The sequence below is a fragment of the Eschscholzia californica genome, unplaced genomic scaffold, assembly GCF_041429995.1.
Source record: "Eschscholzia californica isolate CP2 unplaced genomic scaffold, dmEscCali1.0.p SCAF_2, whole genome shotgun sequence".
Classification (NCBI taxonomy): Eukaryota; Viridiplantae; Streptophyta; class Magnoliopsida; order Ranunculales; family Papaveraceae; genus Eschscholzia; species Eschscholzia californica.
The window spans coordinates 7,018,177-7,043,053 of NW_028238309.1; the positions used below are offsets into that span (position 1 = coordinate 7,018,177).

Here is a 24,877-nt window from a genome sequence, read left to right on the forward strand (position 1 = left end):
TTTTATGAAACTGAAAATACATTTGAATCTTCTAATCTAGGTTATTTACTTTAATCTGGGATTGGTTAGGTAGTAGTAGGAAGAAGAGTTAATTCCTATATGGCCCCCTACTTTGTGACCAGCTTCCTTTATGGCCCCATTTTTTTTCGTAAATTCAAATATGACACCCTATGTTCAAGTAAATGTCATTACTACCCTTCTTAATTCTAAATTTAAAACATTTAAAAAAAGTTATTTCCACCTCACCCCTCTCTCTCTCCACCTCATCTCTCTTTCCAACTCACCTCTCTCTCTCTCTCTCTCTCTCCAATTCACCTCTCTCTCTCTCCATCTCACTCCTCTCTCTCTCCAACTCACCTTCATCTTCTCCAATTAAAGTCGCCGGCCGGCGACCTCCAAAAAAAAAAAAAAAATTTCTTCTCATCTCTCTCTCTCTAAAAACTCCGGCGAAGGGGGTTTCCCTTCGCCGGAGCCGTGAACAGACCATTAGAGGTCTGCTCATGAACAGACCAGATCTGGTCTATTCACGGCTCCGGCAAAGGGAAACCCCCTTCGCCGGAGTTTTTAGAGAGAGAGAGAGATGAGAGGAAACGGCCGGCGACTTTAATCGGAGAAGATGAAGGTGAGTTGGAGAGAGAGAGAGAGGAGTGAGTTGGAGAGAGAGAGAGAGAGAGAGGTGAGTTGGAAAGAGAGGTGATGTGGAGAGAGAGAGTTGACATGGAGAGAGATGTGTGGTGGAGAGGGAAATGAGGTAGAATTAAGATTTTATTTTTATTTTAAATTTTGAAAAGGATTTAAAGGAAGGGTAGTAATGACATTTACTTGAAAATAGGGGGCCATATTTGAATTTACGAAAAAAGGGGGCCATAAAGGAAGCTGGTCACAAAGTAGGGGGCCATATAGAAATTAACTCTAGAAAGAAAGAGGTTAGACATGTAAATTACTTCTAATGAATTTATTTTCTATTTAATATTATCATTGAGTTTTAAACTCATTGATCCTGTGATTTTGGATTTAAAACTCATCCTCCATTTTAATATGTACATAGAAGAATTTCAAAAATAAAAAAATAGAAATCGACCTCATTGTGAATTAGTGACATCATTTACGAAATGAAAGATAAATACACATAATACATAATGGTCTTGATAGTTTTTGTAATTTTAATTTTTATCCATGATATATAAAATCAATTAGATGAACTTTTTTTTTTTTTGTTGAAAGATCAATTAGATGAACTTAGTTCCTTCATAAAAAAAAAAAATTAGATGAACTTAGTCATGAAGTTTATAAAAAATAAAAAAAGGGAGTGGTAGTGACAAAAGACATAACCACGTCGACAAAGTAAGTAGTGGTTAGGGAGACCAGACACACTTTGATGACAACAATGACTCATTTTATGGTCTTACCTCTCAACTTTGGATGTTGACTTCATTTGACTTATCCATTGTTTCCACATCATCATTTACACGTGCTAAACTACCACCCTGTTTCAAACTTGGCCCCCCGCACGAGCGTCTGAGTTGATGGGAGTAATTGACACGAGTTGAGTTGTTGGTGTTGTCCCTAGTGGGACCTTCCTCCAATTATACTCCCCTAAATTCAGGTTTATTTTGTTTAGAAGTCCAAATTTATTTTCCTTACAACTCGAAGGTATAGTTGATTAAATTGTTAATTTAGGATAATGACCCAATTACTAGTTTAGATATAGGAGGCCAGGAGGGTATAATCTGCCTCCACCAATTGTGACTAACTAGACCTTATTCGACAATTTTGTATTTAGTGTTTAAGCTTCCTTGTTAGTCCCCAATTTTTGTCTAACAGTATGAATCTTCTCGACACCATCACATGGTTGAAAAGAAAACACAAACACTTATACGAGACAACGGACAACATACATTATTAGGGGCCAAAACAGTCATTTGGTTACTGGCTGGAGTAAAAGAGAACTAACCCAAAATCAAATGGACCAGTTGGAAATTGTTACAATTGGTTGAAGTTTGTTGGGTTGGAAAGAGATGGATTACCGACTAATCTCAATTGCCCAATGAATCTAAGCATTACTGGATAGATTCAACCATGATCCATTTTCATTACTCGGAATATATGTTCCTATCTGTGGTTTTTTTTTTTTTTTTTTTTTGATGAAGGAAAATACATTAAAACCAAGCGTCTATTACAAACCAACTAGAAATCAGAAAAGAAAGAGACAACATCATTCCAAAGTTTCTTACACCCGTGAGCACGCCCCCATTTGGCTAATGCGTCTGCATAACTATTACTGTTCCTAGACACATGAGAGAATATAATTCCTGAAAAATTATCCTTGACTTCTTTGATCTGTCGGATGATACTTTGAGATTGCCATTGAATACATCCTTCCTCGCCATTGAGAGCTTGGATTATTGCTTTATTATCACTTTCTAAATGCACATAAGATAGGTTCATTTGCCTCGCGCTTAGTAGACCATAAAGTACCGCTAAGCTTTCACATTCTTCGGCATTTTGCCCTCGAACACACTCTGCTACTGCCAGAATAAAGTTGGCTTTTGCGTCTCGCATAATGTAACCGATTCCTGCCTGTTCATGTAAATTAACAAAAGAGGCATCTACATTTATTTTAATATAAGGTGTCGATGAAGGTCTCCATGATTGAATAACCGTTTGATCTTGACTCTTCATGGTAGAGTATTTCTCAGTTCTGAGAGGGGTAGTAGTGGTTTTATTGATCCTTTCTATCAATTGCATTGGAGTCTGTTTGATCGTTGTAAAGCAATTTTCACATCTGGCTTTCCACAGAAACCAAAGTATTTTAGCATACAGATTAATAGTTTCTTCATCAAGGGATTTCCATTGATGAATCCATTGAATCGTGCTACTAATGTGGTCAGTTCTAACTTGGTAATGAAACCAAGTAGCTTTCGCAAACGGGCAATGCAACATAACATGATCTATGGTTTCTTCATCATTACAGTTCACACAGGAGTAATTATTACCGATGAATTTGCCGATCCTTGATTTTACAGGTAAGCTATTCGTACAGCATTTCCATAGAAATAGTTTGATCCTCGGGATAGTATTCATGTTCCATATGAAAAACCAGTCCATCTGTTCATGCGTATTATAGAGAGTATTGGTTCGTAAAAAATTATACATGGATTTAAGGGAGAAGTTACCTGATTTAGTCAAAGTCCAGATAGCTTTATCTTCATCGTTGGGATTTAGATTGATGCTAAGAATCGCCCTGCAAATCTCATTAGTAAAGTACATATTGATATCAGTTAAATTCCACATACCGTTCATAATAAGTTGGGAAACCCGATCATAGTTACAACCTCTATCATTAAGTATAGGAGGAGGAAATTTGTTTTAAAAAAATGACCGACGATAGTCATTACAGTGACATTGATACTTCATCCATAAGATGTGATAAACACTTCTACTTCTTCTGGAGACCGAACCTGGGGCTTCAAGAGTTTCGGAATTCACGTCAACACTATCAACCACTTGGACAAATGTTAACCGTATTAGGATTTGATTAATCCACTTTGAATTATACATTAGAAAACTAACCCCCATATGGTATATAAGTCTACGAGGGTATAACCCATGCCCGCTGGGCACGGACAGTTCTATCAAATGTGTCACGAATGTAATCTATACGAGCCCCACATTGTAACTGTAGGCGCCCTTGAAAGGCTAATGTTTTAAGGGATCCATATATGGCTGAGACGCCTACAATAATAATATGAGTGCCTTTAGGTCATTCCAAAGAAAAATGGAATCATTGAAAAAATGCTCTTTCTTATAATCTCAACTTGTGTTGATTTTTAATCAAATCTTAACCTTCAAACTCTGATGGAGTAAATCCTAACCATTAAAGATAAATATTTGAGAGGAGATCCTAACCATTGGAAGGAGGAGGAGGAAAATACCCTCCTCCCTTATTATATAGATTATTTACATTCTACTTACACCCACTAATGGTGTTTAATTGAGATGGTGTAATAAGCGATTTATTATAAAAACTAATATTGAAGTATATAAAAAATTTGTATAATAATCTCATTATTCCAAACCCTTTTACTCGGTAACTTCCTTTTAATCCAAATTAACAAGCAATTAGATTAATATACTGTCGGCGGGCTAGTATACATTGATGTAAATCAAAATGTTTTTATAATTAGACGTGCAAAAATATGATAAATTTATTTGAAATTTCAATACTATACAATAATGTACACGTGAAAACTCTCGACGAATCTTTGGAACTAACCTATATTTTACTATTATGGTTTGGCTTCAATAATGCTGAACAAATAGTTGTTAATTGTTAGTGTTATCTTGTTTAGGTCATTGAGATTTAACATGAAATAATTTTAAATTAACAACAAAAATAAAATAAATTAAGACATAGTTGAAGGAGATTGGTAAACCAAAATGATTCCCACCCCAAACTTTTATAACCTAAATTAATTGATTATTATATTGTCTTCTTGAGCCCCAAAGTGTTATTTTCTTTAACCATTGACTGCTTTTTTTAGTAGTTAGATTTCAAGACCCACAAATCTTAGGTCACTAATTTTGAATTGAAATTTACAAACAAAACTAAATAACAAAATATAAAAATATAGGATTGTTAGTTTGTTGGGGAACCCAAATTATTCATTAATGTTGAATGGAATAAGAACAAAAGAATTTTTAATTATGATGCTTTGATCTAACATGACATGTATGACTAAATTATATATAAATGGAGGCTGGATAGATAAAAATGAAGTCACTTTTAGATGACATAAAAATGAAGTCTTTTGAGTAACTTTTTCATATTTCATTATAAATTTTAGTTTTAAATGAGTCTTTGGTCTTAAATTAACATTAATTTTGTGCATACGGATTATCTAAATACTGGACATTAAAATCTGCAAAGTTGACAAACCGTGAACAATATTTTATTTGTTAACTGATTTTTAGAAGAGTAACCTCCAATAGTCTATAACATTGCTGTTATACCAAGTTAATTTTTGTTAAACGAAAAAATTTATTCTGGAGTAATCAAATTCTTTTCTAAAATGGAACATACATAGGCACCCTTGACTTGTCTGTAAGTTGGGCGAGGACGTTCTTCTAGAGTTTTTCCCTTCCTCTAAATTTCTCTCATTTTTTCTTATATTTCTAGACATTTTCATCTCTTGTTCATTTGTTGTTCTTCTCCATCTTGGTTTTGATCTTTTTTGTTTTCTTCTCCCCATTCTTTTTCTTCTTCCGTGAGGATAAATTGCTGGGAATAGGGGATGCCTATAAGGTGATAGAGCTCACTCGCTTATGGTGAAGGTGCCTCTAGGAATTTCCACCGTTTGATACGAAGTGTAATTCTACGGCTTTAATTCCTTAGAGAATCTATTTCCATGAAATAGTCCATTTTTAATTCCTTGCTCCCCCCTAGGAATTTGTTTCCGTGAAAAGTCAAAAATCAAAACAAAAATAGTTTAATATAGCCATTTACATGAAACCTAATATTTATCTCCATATATGTTCAAAATGACATTTTTGCCCATAAAATGTAGCAAAATAAATTTTTACTTATACATTAGACAAATTACATTTTTGTCATTTTCTTACCAATGACATGTTTACAAGTTGTCAAAATGACATTTTGTCTTTATATAGCCAAAATTACATTTTTACCCTTTTATAATATCAAATCGACATTTTACCCTTATGTTGTCAAAATGACATTTTTACCCTTTTATAATATCAAATTGACATTTTACCCTTATATTGTCAAAATGACATTTTCACCTTTATGTGTCAAAATGACATTTTTACCCTCATATAATACCAAAATGACATTTTTATCCTTATGTGGTCTGAATGACATTCTTACTAATGGTATCTACACTTTTATATTAAAATGACAATTTTACCCTTTTATATTAGTAAAATTTCTTTTTTATCCATACGTTGTCAAATTTACATTTTTGTCTTGTTTTATCGACAACTTGACATTCTTACTCTTAAGTTAGCAAAGTGACACAAGGTTAAATAATTTTGTAACATAAGGGTAAAAGTACAATTTTGACAACATAAGGGTAAAAACGTAATTTGGACAACATAAGGATGAAAATGTAATTTTGGCAACATAACGGTAAAAATGTTATTTTGACTACATAAAGAATAAATAAAAACTCTTCATTGAATATTATATTCGTAGATGTTAGTTGTCAACCAAATAATATAGTTCGTAATTCCACGGAATAATAGATGAATACCAAACGAAAGAACTCTTATTTCCACTGGATAAATTCCGTGGAAGACTTTCCATGGAACTCTTTTATTTTCATGGATATCAAACACAACCTTAGTGGTTACCAACTATACAATGAAGTTCAGATTAAAGAAGTTTATAGGCGTCCATGATATTGGTAATGGTAAAGATGCTTAATCCAAAATTTGGACCTAAAAGTACTATAATATAGAAATTTCAAATGCACACCATTTTTTTTATACACATATACATATAAGGGATTTTTTGTTGAAGTCAAATGGGATGGGAGTGTGTTCAACAAAAAAAAAAAAAAAAAATGGGATGGGAGTGTGGCAGGTAGAAATGGTAAGTGTATATAATATTTCCCACTATAATATTCTGACAATGTTAGTTAGTTGGCTGGATTTGGGCCTGGAAGGGCTATCATATCCGGATTATGTTTATTTTGTGGAGCCCATCTCTTTCATACTCTCCCTCTGAAATTTGCCATGAGGTAGGTTGTTCTAACACTTCCAGATGGTGCCTTTAATACTTCCTTTAATCCAAGTAATAGGACTTCTCTGGGAATGGCTCCTTTTATTATTGTTAAAAGGCACTCTTTTTCCGCATGAAGCCATTACAAATGTTGCGAGCAAAGGAACGCCCTTAACAATAAAGGCAGGCTACTATAAAAATTCACAACTTTTCCATGATAGACAACAATGTCTGCATAACTGGAGCTGATAACCCAATTCCGAAATATGGGGCGAGGGACGAGGTGGGGTGGGGGGGTAGTAGGGGTTGAAGCGCGCCTAAATAACTCGGGACACAAGAATCCCGCGAGGAGGAAACCTTCCCACCAAATATACAAGATCGATAACCCTATCTACCCAAACTACCAAATATCATTTTTTTTTTGACTTATCTACCAAATATCATTGAATAAGAGAGCTTGCATCTATCAAATTTACAAGACTAACTCAAAAGAGGAATCTCAATATCTTATGACTGTAAAATTGCGGTTTCACTCCAAGCGATAGAGAGAGACTACACATACTTCTTTAATTGTTTGTTTAGTTAAATCATTGTGGTTTTGGGAGGATGGATTGATTGATAATGAGAATATCAAAAACTCTATCCCAGATCGTTTGAGGATATAGAAGAAGTATTCCAGTTTAAGAGACTAAGATCTAGGAATCCTAGCTAGCTCGACTGGGGATTAACACCTTTTTTGACTTTCTTTTTCGTTGGACTTGCTGGGAACCTCTATTTTTTTTTATCTCAAGCTTCGGACTTACGAAAATGGAAATTAGCGAAGGATGGTATTTTCACCATCGCATACTAAATTGATTATATTTTCAGTAACGATCAAACTCAAGACACTTCTCCAGAAGGTATCGTCGAACCAACTAAAATTTCATTCTTCTTATGGGCTACCGTTCTAGAGTCCTTTACTACTATTGACATGTTAAAACGGAAAGAGTTTCAGCATCCCAATATATGCTATCTATGCAATCAAGGGGAAGAAATCACATTCATTTGCTTCTGACTTGCCCCTTCTTCAATATTCCAATTATCAAATACCCATTTCCATTGACACACTCTTTGAGATCTTTCTTCAATATGTGGAAGCTCCAGAAATCAGCCACTCCTACAGGCTTTCGCCAACAAGTTACTCTGTATTGTGTGTTATGGAGCACTTCGTTAGAAAAAAATGATCGCCTTTTTGGAATGTTGAAGTACTCCCTTAAGAGTCACTATGTTGATTAAGGCGTTGATTTACTCTCCGATCACAAGATATTATGAAAGTATTTTGCTCAACCCTTGGGAGAATATGATTGTTAATATGTAGTTTTCCCTTAGATATCTCTTTCTTTTTAGCTTCTGTTAGTAGTTGGTTAATATATACTAACCTTTTTTACTTCAAAAAAGAAAGATCACCCGAATTTTTTAAGTTTTGACAACATGCACAAAATTTCGCATAATGCGCAGGATAGCATCTGATTCGAAGTCGAATCTCATTCCTAATAATCTCACTTGTCCTAATATTTTCATCGTTCCTGATAATCTCACCATTCTAAGTCAAATCTAAAATCAAACCCACATTCAAAATTAGCTTCGAGTAAGATTTCAAATTGTTTGTTTTTGTCAGACTCGTGATATCAAACTCGTTCAAACGACTGATGGTTGATTCAAATTCCGACAAGGAGAAAAACACACCATGTACATATATATTCATGGTATAACTAAGAAATCCAAGAAAAGTATATATTCATCATAAAAATCAGAACCCAAGAATGAATTATGAGTACAATTATAAGTGATAACACTGATTTATAACTATTTTAACCAAGAAAACAATCATAGTAATAAACACAAGAGTTTCATAAAACTCAAGGTGGAATTCGTTTTCTCATGATAATCCTAGTCATTTTCAATCCAATCAAACTAACATTACGACCACTAACAAAATTTGATCTTCCAAACAAACCCTTAATTTCCCCCAATTCATCATCAGAACATTCTTCAACAACAACAAGAACAATAACTCCACCAGGCCGAACCGTTCTTTCCAACTCAGCAACAAACCGATTCGGAAACAACGATTCAGCTAGATGAGCTGAAAACCCTAAATCGAAAATTTCATCGAAAAAGGGAAGATTATGAGGATCAGCTCTACTTACAAGAGGAGGAGAGTCGATTAATTCAACACCAGTGACATCAATCACACCCATCTTTGTTAATGCCATTACTTCATGACCAGCTCCAGCAGAAACACAAATTACTCTAGAATGGTTACTGAGAAACCCTAGATTTTGAATTTCATTGAAGAATTGGGTTAAAGATTGAACCTTTTTACGCCAATCGTTTGTGGACCAAGTGCGTTTGTTCTTCTTTTCGATTGAAACGAGTTCGCGGTGGGTATGATCGCAAGAGGATTTGGGGAATCTGATTGAGGGTTTAGGGTCTGAATCTGAAATGCATGTTTCTGGGGTTTCGATTAGGAGGAGAATTAGGGTAAAAGTTGCAATTGTGATTGATGCACATGATAACCTATTTAGAAGAATTCTTATGTGATTTTCCATTTCTCTTTGGAAAGAAGAGGAAGAGTTTTGGCTTAAGCAACAAAAATGAACTTTTGCAATAAAACGGAACGGCCAAAGAGAGAAAAATTGAAAAAGCCACAAAAAAAACAAATGCAACTAAAATAACGTCCGAATCTAAGTTGTCAGTTTAAGATCATATAGCACCACTGAGTCACTGACCACATTATTAGTATATATGCCAACCTATACAGAACACTTATTATCTCTTTCTCAGTACTTCTTTAGGCTCTGGCTCCTCGTTGGTAGAACAGAACCAATATGACATTGAGCATCCCAATAAGGGGACTAGTGGAAAATTTTGAAGTCGAAGAAGCGCTTATTTAGAAGGTGACAGGGTATATGGCGTTGCGGATGTGGCTAAACATTTGATAGATTCGAAGGAAGAATTCTTGCTTTATGGGACGCATCCCAACCCAGGTCAACTTGATAGGTACGTCTTTCATCCAATGGCTAGTGGAGAGCGAGTGGCCACCCGAGTCTAAGTAGTGAGCCTTTCACCCTGTTTCTAGTGACTCAGGGAGCTGATAAATGCACTTCAAAGGCAGGGTAGCTAGGTTCCCATGTTGGTATGGTCGGGCATAAAAGATTTTAAAGTTGGGTAAAAAAGAAGAGGTAGAGAGAGAGAGAGAGAGAATCAGACGAGTACAGATGTCCGCGGATAATTTTGAGTCGGACTCGGATCACCCACTAAAATATAACAGGGCGGAGAGGTACTACCCATCATTGATTTTGGAGGTCCACAAAACCTCGTCAGGCATGGATGATTTCGAGCGTTCACAGACCTGGTCAGGTATCCCGCTTTCAGGCATTTCTCCCACCCCTAGTTAACATTTACACCTAGATTCACAAATACCAAAAAGTACAACAATCACACTGTCATTTTTATGATGATACCTTCTTTGATAAACTCATTATATGTCATTTTTATGATAATACCTTCTTTGATAAACTCTTAAAAAACAACTTTTTCTCGGGCACTTAGCAGCCACAATTTCAAACATACTTACCTCTTTGAACTTCATAACTGACTAACGGTGTGTTTGGATGACGGAATCATGAATCCATAGATTCATAATTGCTTCAAATTCATGATTCCACGGATTCATAATTCCACGGATTCATAATTCCAAGTAATTTTTTTGTTTGGTAAGTAATAAAAATCCTATGATTTATTACTATTTGAGTTTTTTAAACGCTTCTTTAAATTTTTATTTGAAGAAATCATTTTCTCAAAATTGTTTGTTTTTTTTTCCAAATATCTTTTTCTTCGAAATATAATTTTTTTTCCGCAAAAGGTTTTTCCATTTTTTTTTGAATTTTTTTTTTCAAAAACCGATTTTCTCGCTGAACACCATTTTTTTCGATAACCTAAATTTATTGAAAACTGTTTTTTCACGAAAATCGTTTTTTTTCGTTTTTCCAAAACCGTGTTTTCTTTAAAAAAAATATTTCAGGAAAAACGTTCTTCGTGAAAAAAAAAAGTTTTCAAGAAATTTCTGTTATAAAAAAAACAAATTTTCGAGGGAAAAAACAACTTTTAGGAAATTTCGGTTATAGGGGAAAATTGGTTTTCAGGAAAAAGACTTGCAAGGACAAACGATTTTCGGGGGAAAAAAAAAAGAAACGATTTTTCGTTATGAAGAAAGGGTTTTCGGGGAAAACGGTTTCGGTGAAAATTTCGGGGAAAAGTCAGTTTTCGAGAAAAATTGATTTTCAAGGAAAAAAGTTATTTGCGGAAAAAAAAGATTTCGAAAAAGAAATAACTTTTGGAAAGAAACAGTTTTCGAAATCAGTTTTTCTGAATAAAAAAAATTAATTTTTTTTTAAATAATTATTTTGTAGGAAAATATGTTCATAAGGATTTTGGTTGATTTGAAGTTTGAAATGTTAGGTTATTCATCCAAAATCCTAGCAAATCTTAAGGTGTAGGGAGAGTTTGTAGTCCAATACAAATTTTGGATTTAGAACTCCTTAGGATTCAAGAGTCTTAGGATTTTTGGTCAAATAGACCAAGAAATTTTGATTCCTACCCAATTTCATTTTTTTGGTAGGAATCCTACAACCAAACCCACTATAAACTTTTCTATTAATCAGTAGCAATAGTAATACACTGAATTAGTGGAGATTAAAAAGAACAATATTAATAGAAGCAAATTCTTGGTTATTCTCATCTCAAGGATTAAGTTGAACTATTCTGATATTCATCCCCTAGTTGAAGTAGAATACATAATGCCAAAAATTTCTTTTCCTCTTTTTATTTCTTCTTTCTTGACAAATATATTAATACAACTCGGACACACTCTTACCTGCTGATCGACCTGTAACACCACTTCGACCACGCGTAAAACAAAGAGAGAGGGAGCGCAAAACAGGGAGGGAGGGAAAGAGAGAGTTATTAGTTGTCATCAATGTGTTGTTCTAGGTGCTCACTTTGAGGGCAACTCCATCCTAACATGCAAATGGTAGCATTTCTAAGCTTTAATCCGAGCAAAGACGAACAACACTGCATCCTCTCAGTCGTGGTTGTTAATGTACATAATATCATCCTTCTCTATCTGTGTATGTCCTTTGTTCATTCTATCACCTCTCTTCTGACTTGGATCTGGTTTGCCTCGCTGAAAATAAAGAACTCAAGTTTCAGCTCAAAATCACTATTATATAGTATATGGGAATATATGTTTACAATCGTAAACATTTAATCTGGTACAAGATTGTTTTACCTTCTTCAAGACAAATGATAAATATAGATAAGCGACTTCCCATTCATCTGGTGATAGGGTGGCTACAACGTTATAGGAAGCCATTAGTCGAGTTTTCATGGAGAGAAACAAACGTTAACAAAACCATAGGACAGCTATATCGGACAGATCGAGAATTGTGTTTAATGAAAGCAAAGCAGAACAAAAAAAAAAGATAAAATATAATAATGAAAAGACTCACTTCGGTCTTGGTTTCCATCACCCAAGGCACCAAGTCTTCGCATAAGCTCAGCATATTCTGGCATTTTCAAGTACTGATTTACAAATTCATGGGAGTTTTTCACGAAAACTAGTTCCAAGTCATACTGCAAAATGATTAAAGGAAATAAACTCAGGTTAGGTTTACCTTTTAACGGTGTAGCTACTTAAGAGTTAAGAAGTGTATTATCTACGTCAAAGGTAGCTATGTAAAATCAGGAAGCGAGCAAAAAGGAGAAGACATAAGTTCAACAAATTACATTATCAAATCAAGTTAAAGAAAACGATTAAGCGATAAATTCAGACCTCTTCTGCCATCGATTTAAATATATGAAAAGGAACAATCCATTCAGGACAATCAACAGCATCCTGCATCATAGAAACAATTTATTGTTAATAGTAAACCTGCATCACGGTTTATACCAAGCCACGAAGAACCATATATTATTTTGATTCACATACTTAAATCGGATTTCATATAACAGTCACGAACTAGATAATAGTTCAATAACTACTAGAGCTATATTGATAAGAGAAGACAAGAAGAACTAACCTCTAAGTGGAACTTATACTTGATACCAAATGGATTAGACGATTTAAATTTCTATACACAAAAAAAGACAATAGAAATTAGCATATTCGAAATTTCGAATAACCATACGTATATGCACAAGAAAATCAGAATAAGAGATGATTCCACCTTATGAGCATATTCATCATCGAACCGGATCCAGTACACACTATTCCCAAAACTCAGTCCTTCCGCTGCAAAATAACAATATAGATTAATTCCCAGGAAAAAAAGACAAGAAACGATCTATACTGAATCAGCCAATCAAGAACTCGAATATTGTGCTTCATGCCCAGGACAAGCTTGTAATCAACAATTTTGAGTAAATAAGGGGAAAACAATTAATACGGGATGCAGATAAGAATGTCTACAACTCTACATAAGTTTTGCTAACGTCCAGCTAAACCTGATCTGGCTAGATTTTTGCAAGGACTATTAGTTGAAACAACAATAGACTCTATGATGGTGCCATAGAGAGAAGAAAACTCAATCAAACTACGTGTTGAGAATTTCCAATCAATAAAAGATCTTAAAACTGTCACAAAAGGTTCCATCTACAGACAACAACACATAAATACATTAATTGTTCATAATTTCATACCTTCTCTAAGCTTTTTAATGATCACATTGGCATCTGGCATTGTTCCAATGAAGGTCCCTCCTGGACGAAGCAACGCAGATACATTGGCCAAGGCTCGCCGCGCACGTGCCTCCGTTGACCAAGAGTAGTGCATGGCAAACTGCAAAAGCCATATGTACCAGTTGATCCACACTATTATCAAAGGTAGTAGACTAATATCTAATAAATTATAAAGAGCCCAACAAAGTGACCAAAGAATATATTTCGCATGACCCGTAACCAACATAAGGAAATGGAAGAGACAAGGCATAAGCATATACAATTTCCTGTGTGACAGGATACAAGTAAAGCAAATCAGATACAGTGAACCTTAAATTTAATCTGCGCTGACGACCCATGCCTCAAACTAATAAACTACAAGAAATTCATGCAGCAGATTTATTTCCTTCATGCTGAAGATCTAAGGAAAAGTAAGAAAAATCACCTGGCAGCTGCAAATATCAAATGGTCCATCATCCTTCAAAACTTTATCCAAGCGAACCTATTGCCATCACATATACAAAGACAAACTAGATCAACTTCACCCACTTTCGAAAATAACACATCAATATTGTGAATAAGCAGCAAACATACATCAAATAATAGACATCACTGTAGACAGAAACACACAGAAAAAAAAACATAGAAATGTTGGCCACACGCCAAGAACTACAAAACGTAACACACTGCAGTTGTTACTTGCTATAGTAACCACATTTAATAATTTTTGGTTTTACTTCCACATTTTAATAATCCAGTTGACAAGAAAGTACCTCAAAACAGTCTCCACAGAGAAGGCGTGCTGGAAAAGATAACTTGTTGCGGCGTTGATGATGGTCTGCATCCCCATTGTAACGTGTTCTACAGTCCTCTATCTGTGATAGTTGTTGAAAACAAAAAGAATCTTATGACATCTCTTACAGATACAGATACAGTATGAAGCAAATTCTTTTATTTATGAGTTTCTAAAGAAAAATCAGATACTGGAAAACCTTCATACAATATTTTTACGAAAATAGCAGGTTACATGCCCTGTTGGTGACAAACCGTAAAAGAAACCAATAGGGAAAAGGGCGTAGTCTTCTTTCTTATATCTCATCTGACAAATGTATTTTCCAAATAGGCAAATATTTTCAAACTCAGATGACGTTAGATGCGTCACAGCGCCGGACATGAAAAAAATTTGCACTTTTTCGCATGAGAACTTAACATAAAGAAATTAAGATAATGCATGAATAGGCTAAACCATGATCAAAATCAGTGGAACCAAAGACAAACGTAACAAAAAAGCAAATTCAAAGAATTACCGAGCCGTCTGCTATATCAATACCAACATAGTATCCAACCTTTGCCTTGTCCCATTTGATCAAATCACCTCCCTATTTGAAAAAAAGAATGTATACAATGAGTTTTTATGACATGAAAGAAAAACATCAATTGCTCCAGGGCTTCGTGATAATTAGCATTAGCAATGAGATGGAGGACGTACCTTGCCACAGGCAAGATCTAGAACTACATCTCCACGTCGAGTATATAATTGAATGAGAACACTCTTTATCTATGAACAATAAGAACATGAACCAATTATGTATCAGCTAAAAAGTATCAATTCAATAGAAAAATTCCTAGCTTGAGAACAGTTTTCATCCTATATTTGAACAGGAAAACACATCGATCATATGTGAACATATATTAAAGATTACAGACATTTCAGTTGTCCTTGTTAGTGTTCAAGAACATATGTCTACCGAAGCATTAACGGATAAACAGATATAAAGACAAAGTCCACGAGGGCAAAGTTCTCTTGTTACTGCGTGCTGTTACACTAAATGCTTGGATAACAGTGATTTAAGAGTCAAATATGATGAGGTTACTAGGTTTGTACTACATGTGCCAGTAAACACAAATTCCCAAGAAAAGGTGTGTGGAACCTATATTAGTTTCAATATCAAGTTTCAACACAATCCGACTAACAATTAGAGCCTTTCCTCCAGAAAAAATCAACTTAGAAACCTCTAAACAGAAGCTTCCAAATAGAGTAAGTAATAGGCTAATAGCACAGAGTTCTGTGAAATGTCCTGTTCAATTTGAGCATATATTCTTATATGAATACTCAGTCACCTCAATTTGTTCTCATTTCTTGATGAGTACTGAGTAAGTGGTTGAATCAATTAGGTTTTGATATTCTATTCATCCCAAAATTGCTTTCATGTATCTTGCTAGTTTTCGACTAGTCCATCTAACACCTCAAATTTGTTCAGTAACTCAACTAAGTACAGGCATAAACTTGGAAATAGAAACAAAGAAGAAAAGGGGGGAAAAGTAATCCATAATAAACTGAGCAGTTTTGTGTAACAAGATTGAAATTTTATGCAATAATAATGAGTAAAAAGAGATACCCAGTTATTTAATTTTTTCAAATGGATGATAGGACTAGCTTCTCTCTCTTCCAGAGTCTGATTTGACCTAGCACTATAATGGTCGGCAACTTTTCGCGCCAAATTCTTTGTGCTTTCATCTTCTTCAAGAAACTGTGAACCACCACCTAACAAGAAGAAGAAGAAGGAAACCCTATAAATACAAGTTCTATAACAACCCACCACCGCGAAAGGAAGGTGAAATCTGAGTAAAAGGGGAACTAGGTTTTATTTTGAGGAATTACCAGTAGGATCTAATCTTTGTCTGGATTGAGGAGGTTGACCAAAAGAAGTCGAAGCAGATTCATACCCTCGTTTCATAATCGAAGGAAGATGGAAATTTGGGATTCCGTGTGATTATATATACTGTTTTGACTTCAATCTGTGGTAGTAAGTATTGGAAGTTAGAGAGAGATATGAGTTCGTTCTTCGGCAGAGAAATTGAATTGAAGATTGAAGAGGGAAAAAGAGATGAATGAATAGGCAGGCAGGCAGTTGCTGCTGTTTACAAGTACTACTAATAATTCCTAAATTGCTCGGAGCAAACAGCGCTGATTTAGAGAGAGAGATATAGAGAGAGAGAGAGAGAGACCTGTCTTGGACAGCTTCGTAATTAACACCAAATATTCCAATGGAAGTACAATGGCGTAGGCTAACTTTCTCTCACATTCCACTTACACCTTTACTTGCATGGACAATATTCGGGTTTCAGAACTCCTGTGTGGGTTAAATCTCCAAAAATCAACTCCTAACCTAAAAGGAGCTTGGGCTTAAAATTTGTGGATATGTGGAACACGTCGTGTGAGTGTACGAAAAATGTGTATGATCGTCTGTTACGTGCGAACCACGTGTCTAAACTATGTTTAGTTTTTTTCTCTGAAATTCAATTTTTTTTAAGAGTATGATCTTGTTTATGGAGCCCCAACGGTCATGGGGGGAGTAGCCCTCATTCGAGTCTTCTTTAAGAGTCGACTGAGGGCTTGTTTGGGGATGAGCTGCCCTAGTTGATCCAAGGGGAAGAGGGCCAAATTTTGAATTTTGGACCTCAACCAACCAGGGTTGGAGTTGCTCTAAGTACAAGATCACTGTGACGATGGTGCTATGGTACGAGATCACTATGACAATGTGCACGGAGCAGAGGCGGGATCTACAAACCCGATAACAATAACATCAGTTGCAAGGCAGTGAGGCTTGGCTCAAACTTTCAATCTCCCTCAATGTTCAAATATTCCATGAGTGCTTCCATGACAATATTGGTTTATACCGAGTAAAGTCATCTGGTTGAAAGGTCTTTGAGTATTTCAAGATTGAGAACACTTATATGAAAACAAAATGACCGTTGGTATTTTGGCAAGTTGGCAAACAGACCGATTGTATCTGGAAATTCCCTCTTCTGAGTTAACGATGGAATTACTAAACATTCTTGAAGAAGATAGGTAGATTATCAGTAAGAGGTTAATTTTATTTGTGTTTTGTTAGGATATGGCCCCTCCCAATTTACCATTAAAAATAATTAAAAATCATATCTTCAATGTTTTGTAGTTTTTTCTTTGTAGTTCATATAGTGTTAAAGTCAAATTGTATAACAAAACTGACTTGCATTGAAGCAATAATAAAAATATGTGTAGTTGTTCCGTCCCATGAAATAGACAAAATACGTATACTTGTTTTGGTAGAATAGCATCCGATGAAAATATCCTTTTTAGTGGGCAATTAATGGCATAGAAAACAATTAAAGAGAAGGAAAACAAGAAGATTTGCACATCTAAAGTCACAAACTTTGTAGCTAATAGATATTTTTATTAAGACATATAAAATATTATAAGTTGCAGATTGTCACCTTATTTTCGATTGTAGGTATTCAAATTTGAAATATTAAAAATCTAAACACCCATTTATTAGTTGAAATAAAATAATTAGATGTAAAGTTTAAAGCATGAAGAATGGATCACAATATCTCATTAGGTCTCTAATTCACCCCTTCAACAATTACTTTTAAGAGAAACTCCTCCAATTGCTCCATTTGAGATAATTCTACATGATTTCCCTGAAAATATCACACCCCACAAATTTTAGATCAGGTATTCGTGTGTTTGTTCCTCAAATTTATACAACTGTCCTCTAACTCATCTACATCTGAATTCTCTGATACTTAACTAGATAAGTAAACAAAGTCCGATTGAGATGAGCCCACAATAGGCTAGAGCAAGACACTCCACTAGCCACTAGGTGAATTTAGGGATGAGCCCCAATTTTGAAAGAAAAAGATAAATCTAAAATTGAAAAAAAAACTAGTTTGGTTAGAAACCTGCCTCAAGTTAGATTTCAGACTTGGAATTGAAAAAAAAAAGGTGTCTAGAATATTTTTAGCTTACCTTAACACATAAGGTAGTTAAAGTAACTCCTTTGATGAAGGTGAAATTTGTGTCTATAATTTCAAATCCAAGTGAATTCATGACCTCCATTATTTTGGTAAAACAACCTCTTTTTTCATCACAAACTATCTTTATCCAAAATCTATTTCCTTCTAAATGAGTTACCTTAACTTCCGCCTGTCATTTCAAACACATATGAATCAACTTTATGACAATTAATCACTTCTAAACAAAGAAATTAGAATAAGCTTAATCATAGACCTGTACACTGTGTTTCTCCATCTCTTCACCATTTTCGTTTTCGTTTTCAAACTCCTCCGGCTCGGGCGAATGTAATTCCATTTCATGAAGACTTTCAGTTAAACCTTTTACTTGTTGTTGTAACCCTTCAATGTATGTCATGGCATCTTCGATAATGGCTGCTTTAGTCATCTAAATTTTCATGAAAATGAGAACTGTACCTTAATGAATTTGGGTTAGAGTAAAAAAAAAAACAAGAATATATATAATTCGAGAGGGTTGTGAGCGGGCATCTTGTGTGAGAAGTATGTAAGTACAGATATCCTACATATAAATTTTTTCAATTAGTAAAGGAGTAATTAAAGTGATTACATTAGTGATAATGGGGACTAACGAACGTAAATCCATGAGTCTTTGGTTGATTCTATCCCTCCTTTTCCTCTCAGCTTCAAGATTTTTAGACTTGTATTCGACAACTTCGTCTTCTTCCGTTCGTCTCCCTCGACCCCGTCCATCTCTCCTCATTTTCGCACCCTGTTATCACTCTAATGGAGAATAGTTAGATGAAAGAAGGGGGAAAAGGGCAACATATATATAAAGAGTAGAGTAAGAGAGGAAGTTGTGGGAGGATGTTGTTAGAGAGATGGAGTTTGTTAAAAGGCCGTACATTAAATAACTAATCACAATTTGTTGGTGAAGATGTTATTTTTGCAATTGTAGGAGTTCATATTGGAGTATCTCAAGTCTCAACTAAAAGTGCCTAGTTTGTTTCATGACATAATCCAATCTTACTTCCATGTTTGGCCCGCGAAAAAAAAAAGTTTATTACTAAATATGAAAACGAGATTCACAATAAACACAATACCCGATTTTATTGTTTAATTTGGTCAAAAGTAAAATTGATAGAGATTGCATTCTAAGCCTATTTCACAGTTCAGGTTTAGGATTACCCTTTTGGGAATCTTACTTCGTCTTCGAAATCAATTTCCGATGCATTCTTGCATTCTAAAAACCAAGATTACTTTGTTAATTATTCTAAAGAAAGAAAATCACAAATCGTATCACTCCTTTCATTTGAATTCTCCTTCTTGGAGGAATCCTTTTGAAAATATGATTTCTAATGTCTTTTGCTTACTAGCAGTATAGCACCATTTTAGATGTGTTTATAGATAACGGACATTCTATTTATGTTCTTTTTTTTATGTTGAAATGACACTCTATTTACGTTTACCAAACATAACTTAGAATGTGCTTCTACTTTGTAAAGTACTTTCCGAGCAATTTTCTTATAAAAAAAATTGTTTTTTATCGGCATTTCTTTAGGGTGTGCCAAACATAATTTAAAGGCAACTTTTTACTTTTTTTTTGATAGGGAGATACTAAAAGTATTTAACTATTTTTATAAAAATAAATTTCAACTTTCAAGTGATTTTTTAAGAAAAGAAATTAGTTACATTAACTGAATTTCCTAACATATAGTGTCTATTTTATTGCTTAAATTTCAAAAGAGTGTTTTCAAATCTGATCATCTGTCTCTTTTTACAAATTGAAATATTAGGTTATGCAGTCAAAGTGTTTGATGAATTGCCTGACTGAAAAATGTACAAGAACTGATATCTCATTCAGTGCCCTCCCAAGCGCTTGTATTGTTTGGAACAATTTTGACATTATAACTTGTCCAAGAACGACCATCGAATTTGTCATTTATCCCAGATTTTTATTCTAATAATATCGTAATTCTAGCTTTCTGGAATTCGGTTTCTTTAGATTCTGCACTTTCAATCTGAGATAAGAATTAATTATTCAAGCATGAAAATGCATATTATGGTCGATTATCTGATCATAATGAAGTGTTTATGAATTCATATATCGGAGCTTTACAAATGAACCCGTCACCCATGTCTTTTTATGGTTGCTGTAATGCTAATTTGGTATCTTAACTTTGTAGTATAGATTATAAGAAACTATACATTATGTTGTTAATATGAATTCAAGCAAGAATTAGCGAGAACTTTCGACCCTGGTTTCCGTATCTGGCTTGAGGAAATCTTTGAACCACTTAACGGAAGCCTTCGGGATCCTAGTTAAGTTGTTTTTGTAGTCGACAAAATAGAGACCAAATCGAACGGTATACCCTGAGTTCCATTCCCAGTTATCAAGTAATGACCACACAAAATATCCTTGAATGTTGCAACCATCTTCCCTGTATTGTTTTAGAGAGAAAAAGCAAGTCCCCAATATTCATTAACCAATTCTTCGTTCTTTACTATCATAAATTTTGCAGGAAACTTGAAGAAAAACTTGCAGCTACAGATGGGTCCAGTTTTTACCTTATAGCAGCAGATAAATTTGAGAGGTAATCCCTATGGAAACTTATCCTTTGATCATCCTGTAAAGCTGTATGTAAGGACATAAAATGATTGTTTGGTTCGTCTATACCTGTACACTTAAGTTAAATGTAATTGTGTTAATGTTCTTGGTTGATCGGTAGTATCTTGTTTCTTAACAGACGTTGACGTTTAGTTCTAAATGTATGATTTTCTCACCATTTTCAGTAATAACAACAGGTGGATTCCCATACTTATCCTTCACATATCTAGCCAATTTTCGAATACCCCATGGGACTATACGAAGCCAGCCAGAAGCACCCTGAAGATGGAAATGTAAATGGTGTTTCAGTTCGCGCTTACAAGTATAAATACCTAGAGGAGCGAATTTTGAAACAAGGTCGGTACTTACTTTTTCTCCAATTTCTATTCCATGTCGATGAGCTACAATGAAGTCATTGAGAACCAATTTAAGTACTGAAAAGAAATCTTTGAAATGCAAAAATTGAAAGACAGTTCTTTTGGATTCTTACAAGATGTTATAACTGCAGAATCAGATGTAGCATCTTGCAGGACCAGTTTCTGAATTCTCGTTCGATCATTTCGTGCATATAATGCAGTATAATGATTTATGCCAAGAAAATCGTACGATCCTATAAGCAATTTAGACATCTTGGTTGTGATCTTGGGCAATCTAATACCCACAAGTTTCCTCATTGAAAGAGGATAGTTGCCGAAAAAGAGTGGATCAAAGAACCTGATTCCAGTAGTTATTTTGTTAAGTACTAATTACTAGAACATGCATTTTATCTAAATTTTTTAAGTATCTTTTTCTAAGATGTTCTTAGTTCATAGATTACCATCCAAGGGCAAAATCTATCGCTCTCTGTGCAGCTTCTTTATCCTCATCGGCATCAGTAACAGGTTCGAACCATTTAGAATCAAGAGCGATTCCAACTTGGCCTTTCTGCCTTTCCTGAAAGATGAAAGCAAAATCCCAATTCAAATCATTTCTTTTTCAAGAAAACCGTCAAAATCATAAGTATAGCAAAATTCGGGGATGGGTCACCTTGAAATAGAGTTGGTAAGTTTGATAAGCAGTAGCATGAGATAAGAGGATATGGTGAGCAACAATATACGGTTCAGTTGATGACTTCCCTTTCTTACATATCAAATGGCCAAGAATGGAGCATCTCCCCGGAGCTTGAAGCCCATTATTATATCCCATAATTGCGAACCCGTGAGGCTCATTGAATGTGATCCAGTATTTCACTCTATCACCAAATGCTTCGAAGCAGGTAAACACGTAATTATTGAAGTCCTTTCTGTACGTAAAGTGACGCTTTAGGAATGCTTTTAACCGACTCATATCCAATTTTACTTTCTGAAACAAGGAATTGGTTGTTTATAATTTTTACTGGTTGCATCTGACTCGCCTGAGTCTGACTTGTTTGAATTTGAGTAATTGAGTGGCTTGTACTAGCCATAAGCATAATGATCATTGAAGACTATTTTAGATGATGAACGCTTAACTCAGACGTATTTTATGCTTAACTGAAATAATATAATGTACCCAAAATCGGTCCGAGAAAGCCATTTAAACTAATGGGTAACTAGCAACCAAGAATATAAAGTATAGGTCCTCTCCACTCATTGCCAATTAGTTTTGAGTTGGATGGCCACAAACTTAACATAAACGACCTTCTCAAATCTATCTCAAGGCAAATAGATCTTGAGTCAGATTTCAAATCTCCATACCACCTTAGTACTTACACTATTTCACTGCTCAACCATCCATCATATTTGTCTTCTAATGCTTGTGGGAGATCCCAATGATACAGCGTCGGGTATGGTTCAATCCCTGAGAGGGATAAAAGAGAGCGAAACCCATAAATCCGTTTGGAATTCTTTCATAATTCGATCTAGAATTCTAGATTCTAGAATACAGATATTTCGAAGACAAACCTTTTTCAAGTAATGCATCTATGAGGTTGTTATAATAATCTATTCCTTCTGGATTAGGTTCTCCAGTCCCATCTATTCAAGTTGACACTCAAAATAAGAACAAATTATATGCAAATGAGAAAACGACGAAGATAAAGAAAACTGGGTGAAGCTGCCATTTCGTACTAGGGAAGATCCGCGACCATGATATTGAAAACCTGTAAGCATCCATTCCAAGATCCTTCATCAAGTTGACATCATCCTGTAAGTGAAGATTTGTCGATCTAATCACTTTTAGTAGTAAAAAGTAAGTTCCTATTTTCCTATGTTTATTTGACTAGGCAGGTAGGCATAATAAAATGATATATATCTTTGTCATGAAAGCAACTTTAGTTGGAATATCATTTTCTATCCTAATAGAATATTGATAATGTTCTTATCTGTCTTATGAAACGAATAATATGATTAAGCAATCTTATCTAAGTAGAATTAATAAATCGTGGACCCATTTCAGGTTCTACTAATATTCTATGTTACTTCTCTATTTCTACAACAATTTAGGATTAAAAACATTCGAAAAACATGGAAACCTTAGAAATTTTTGACTAAATTTGAAGTATTTACCTTAAAACGATGATATTGATCGACCGTTGTATCTGCATTGCTAAAATCTATGATTGTTCCTATTAAAAAGATATGAATGTTAATTTTATCCGTTTGCCCAAGATTGATCATGCTTTATGGTTTAGTTATACTCGTTAAAAAGAGGTTCAAGAGCTCTGTTTTCAAGTTAGCTATACAGCCTACCGGGTCTCCGCCTGGTGAATGTATCCCATATACTAGCTCCCCTGTTTCCTTCTCTTACCGCCCCTTCAACCTACCACCACCACCACCACCACCACCACATGAGAGTCAGTTCGAATTGATTACGTTCAACAATTCATTTTCTTAATGAAAATGTGAAACCCACTTCAGTTGGGTCATGAGTCATGACATGTAGGTCTCTCTAATGAGGTTCGAATCTTACTGTTTCCGAAAAGAAAAAAAACCATCTTAGGGTCCGTTTGATACCTGTGAAAATCAGGTTGGAAAATTAATTTTCTTACGAAAATCGATTTCCTATTGTTTGATACAACCAAAACAGTGTGAAAACCGAATTTCCGTAAGGAAAAAAGGTTAGAAAATCAAGTGAAATATTTTCCCACGTAAAACATGGGAAAGTCGCATCCAACGCTCTCTCTCCGTCCCTCGCTCTCATACTCTCTCCACAGTAAAATATGAAATCCAAGGAAGAAAGGAAAATAAAATGAAACCTGGTAAGCAGAAGAGGCAGTTCCAAAAATGAATCCATCAGGAAAATCAACTCTACTGAAGCAATCAGATTTGTTAAAAAACCCAATAAGCAGAAAGAAGAGTAAGATCATATTCAATTTAGATATTCAAGAAGTGGTTGAAAGGAAAAATGTTTGAACAGATGAAAAAGAAGAGAAAGGGGAAGATGGTGTGACTCTTGGAAGCATCTTATAGAGTAGAAGAAGAAGATTTAGTATTAAATATGTGTTGCTTTGGGTGCACGTTAGTGATGGATATGGACTTTGTGCCTAGTGGTGATGGTGGTTAAGGAAAGTGTTGGCGTAGGATAAGCACAAGTTAAAAAGATAACTGATACACTATTTACCCGCCAAGTTTACTTCAATTTCTGCATTTCATTTCCAAGTTGTTTGCTTCTTCTTGACTTCCAATTTCGAGACCTACTAATTGAAAGCTTAAGACTTTCTAATTTTTTTTATTAAAATTGGAATGATAAAGGGGTTATGTTGAGCAATTTACGCGTTATAACGTGGCAGAGAAAAAAAATATTAGTCGACTAAATCTAAAAGCAAATTTTGTGTCAACAGTTGGTAGCCGAAGTGGTTCTAAGGTGTTGACATAAACTCTAGAAACCCCTGGAGGTCAAAGAATCCCAGAGAAGGTGGAATATTTGGTTATTTGAATTGGAATTATTAGGGTATAAATAATGTAGTGTAGTTGGGCTTTAAGCCATTATCTAGTTGGGCTATAGGCCTGGTCATG

General features: G+C 34.8%; 4 protein-coding genes and 1 long non-coding RNA gene across 9 annotated transcripts; 1 reads left to right on the plus strand and 4 right to left on the minus strand.

Annotated features, from left to right (window-relative positions):
- Positions 1-8,492: 8,492 nt before the first annotated feature.
- On the minus strand, positions 8,493-9,440 carry LOC147555753 (S-adenosyl-L-methionine-dependent methyltransferases superfamily protein). Its single transcript, XM_086662901.1, has one exon. The coding sequence runs from the start codon at positions 9,331-9,333 to the stop codon at positions 8,641-8,643; it is 693 nt and encodes a 230-aa protein (XP_086519027.1). The 5' UTR covers positions 9,334-9,440; the 3' UTR covers positions 8,493-8,640.
- Positions 9,441-11,473: 2,033 nt separating this feature from the next.
- LOC147555754 (mRNA cap guanine-N(7) methyltransferase 1-like) lies at positions 11,474-16,665 on the minus strand. The gene is made up of 13 exons (XM_086663423.1): positions 16,164-16,665; positions 15,901-16,046; positions 14,991-15,059; positions 14,809-14,880; positions 14,275-14,376; positions 13,947-14,003; positions 13,484-13,622; positions 13,012-13,076; positions 12,865-12,915; positions 12,618-12,680; positions 12,295-12,418; positions 12,075-12,136; positions 11,474-11,969 (listed from the first exon to the last, which is right to left on the minus strand). Exons 1-13 carry the CDS (start codon positions 16,237-16,239, stop codon positions 11,868-11,870), a joined length of 1,128 nt encoding a protein of 375 aa, XP_086519549.1. The 5' UTR covers positions 16,240-16,665; the 3' UTR covers positions 11,474-11,867.
- A 1,032-nt stretch (positions 16,666-17,697) lies between these two features.
- DYT1 (basic helix-loop-helix (bHLH) DNA-binding superfamily protein) lies at positions 17,698-19,098 on the minus strand. The gene is made up of 4 exons (XM_086663425.1): positions 18,906-19,098; positions 18,555-18,725; positions 18,294-18,470; positions 17,698-17,965 (listed from the first exon to the last, which is right to left on the minus strand). Exons 1-4 carry the CDS (start codon positions 19,056-19,058, stop codon positions 17,888-17,890), a joined length of 579 nt encoding a protein of 192 aa, XP_086519551.1. The 5' UTR covers positions 19,059-19,098; the 3' UTR covers positions 17,698-17,887.
- A 315-nt stretch (positions 19,099-19,413) lies between these two features.
- Positions 19,414-23,252, plus strand: LOC147555756 (uncharacterized). 2 transcript variants are annotated; one of them, XR_015234989.1, is made up of 3 exons: positions 19,414-20,889; positions 21,089-22,158; positions 22,883-23,252. It is a non-coding gene; the product is annotated as an uncharacterized LOC147555756 (long non-coding RNA). The 2 variants fall into 2 exon arrangements; XR_015234988.1 differs by having other exon boundaries at positions 19,653-20,889; positions 21,101-22,158.
- On the minus strand, positions 20,371-24,322 carry BGLU41 (beta glucosidase 41). 4 transcript variants are annotated; one of them, XR_015234987.1, is made up of 13 exons: positions 24,118-24,296; positions 23,612-23,681; positions 23,429-23,487; positions 22,991-23,066; positions 22,826-22,897; positions 22,634-22,721; positions 21,930-22,185; positions 21,721-21,836; positions 21,394-21,617; positions 21,273-21,304; positions 21,080-21,182; positions 20,864-20,979; positions 20,371-20,736 (listed from the first exon to the last, which is right to left on the minus strand). XR_015234987.1 is itself a non-coding variant. In XM_086663420.1 (13 exons), the coding sequence occupies exons 1-13, from the start codon at positions 24,226-24,228 to the stop codon at positions 20,535-20,537; spliced, it is 1,518 nt and encodes a 505-aa protein (XP_086519546.1). In that variant the 5' UTR covers positions 24,229-24,322; the 3' UTR covers positions 20,371-20,534. The 4 variants fall into 4 exon arrangements, 3 of the variants coding, with proteins under 3 accessions (XP_086519546.1, XP_086519548.1, XP_086519547.1); XM_086663420.1 differs by having other exon boundaries at positions 20,864-20,972; positions 24,118-24,322; XM_086663421.1 differs by lacking the exon at positions 20,371-20,736 and having other exon boundaries at positions 20,860-20,972.
- Positions 24,323-24,877: the final 555 nt, after the last annotated feature.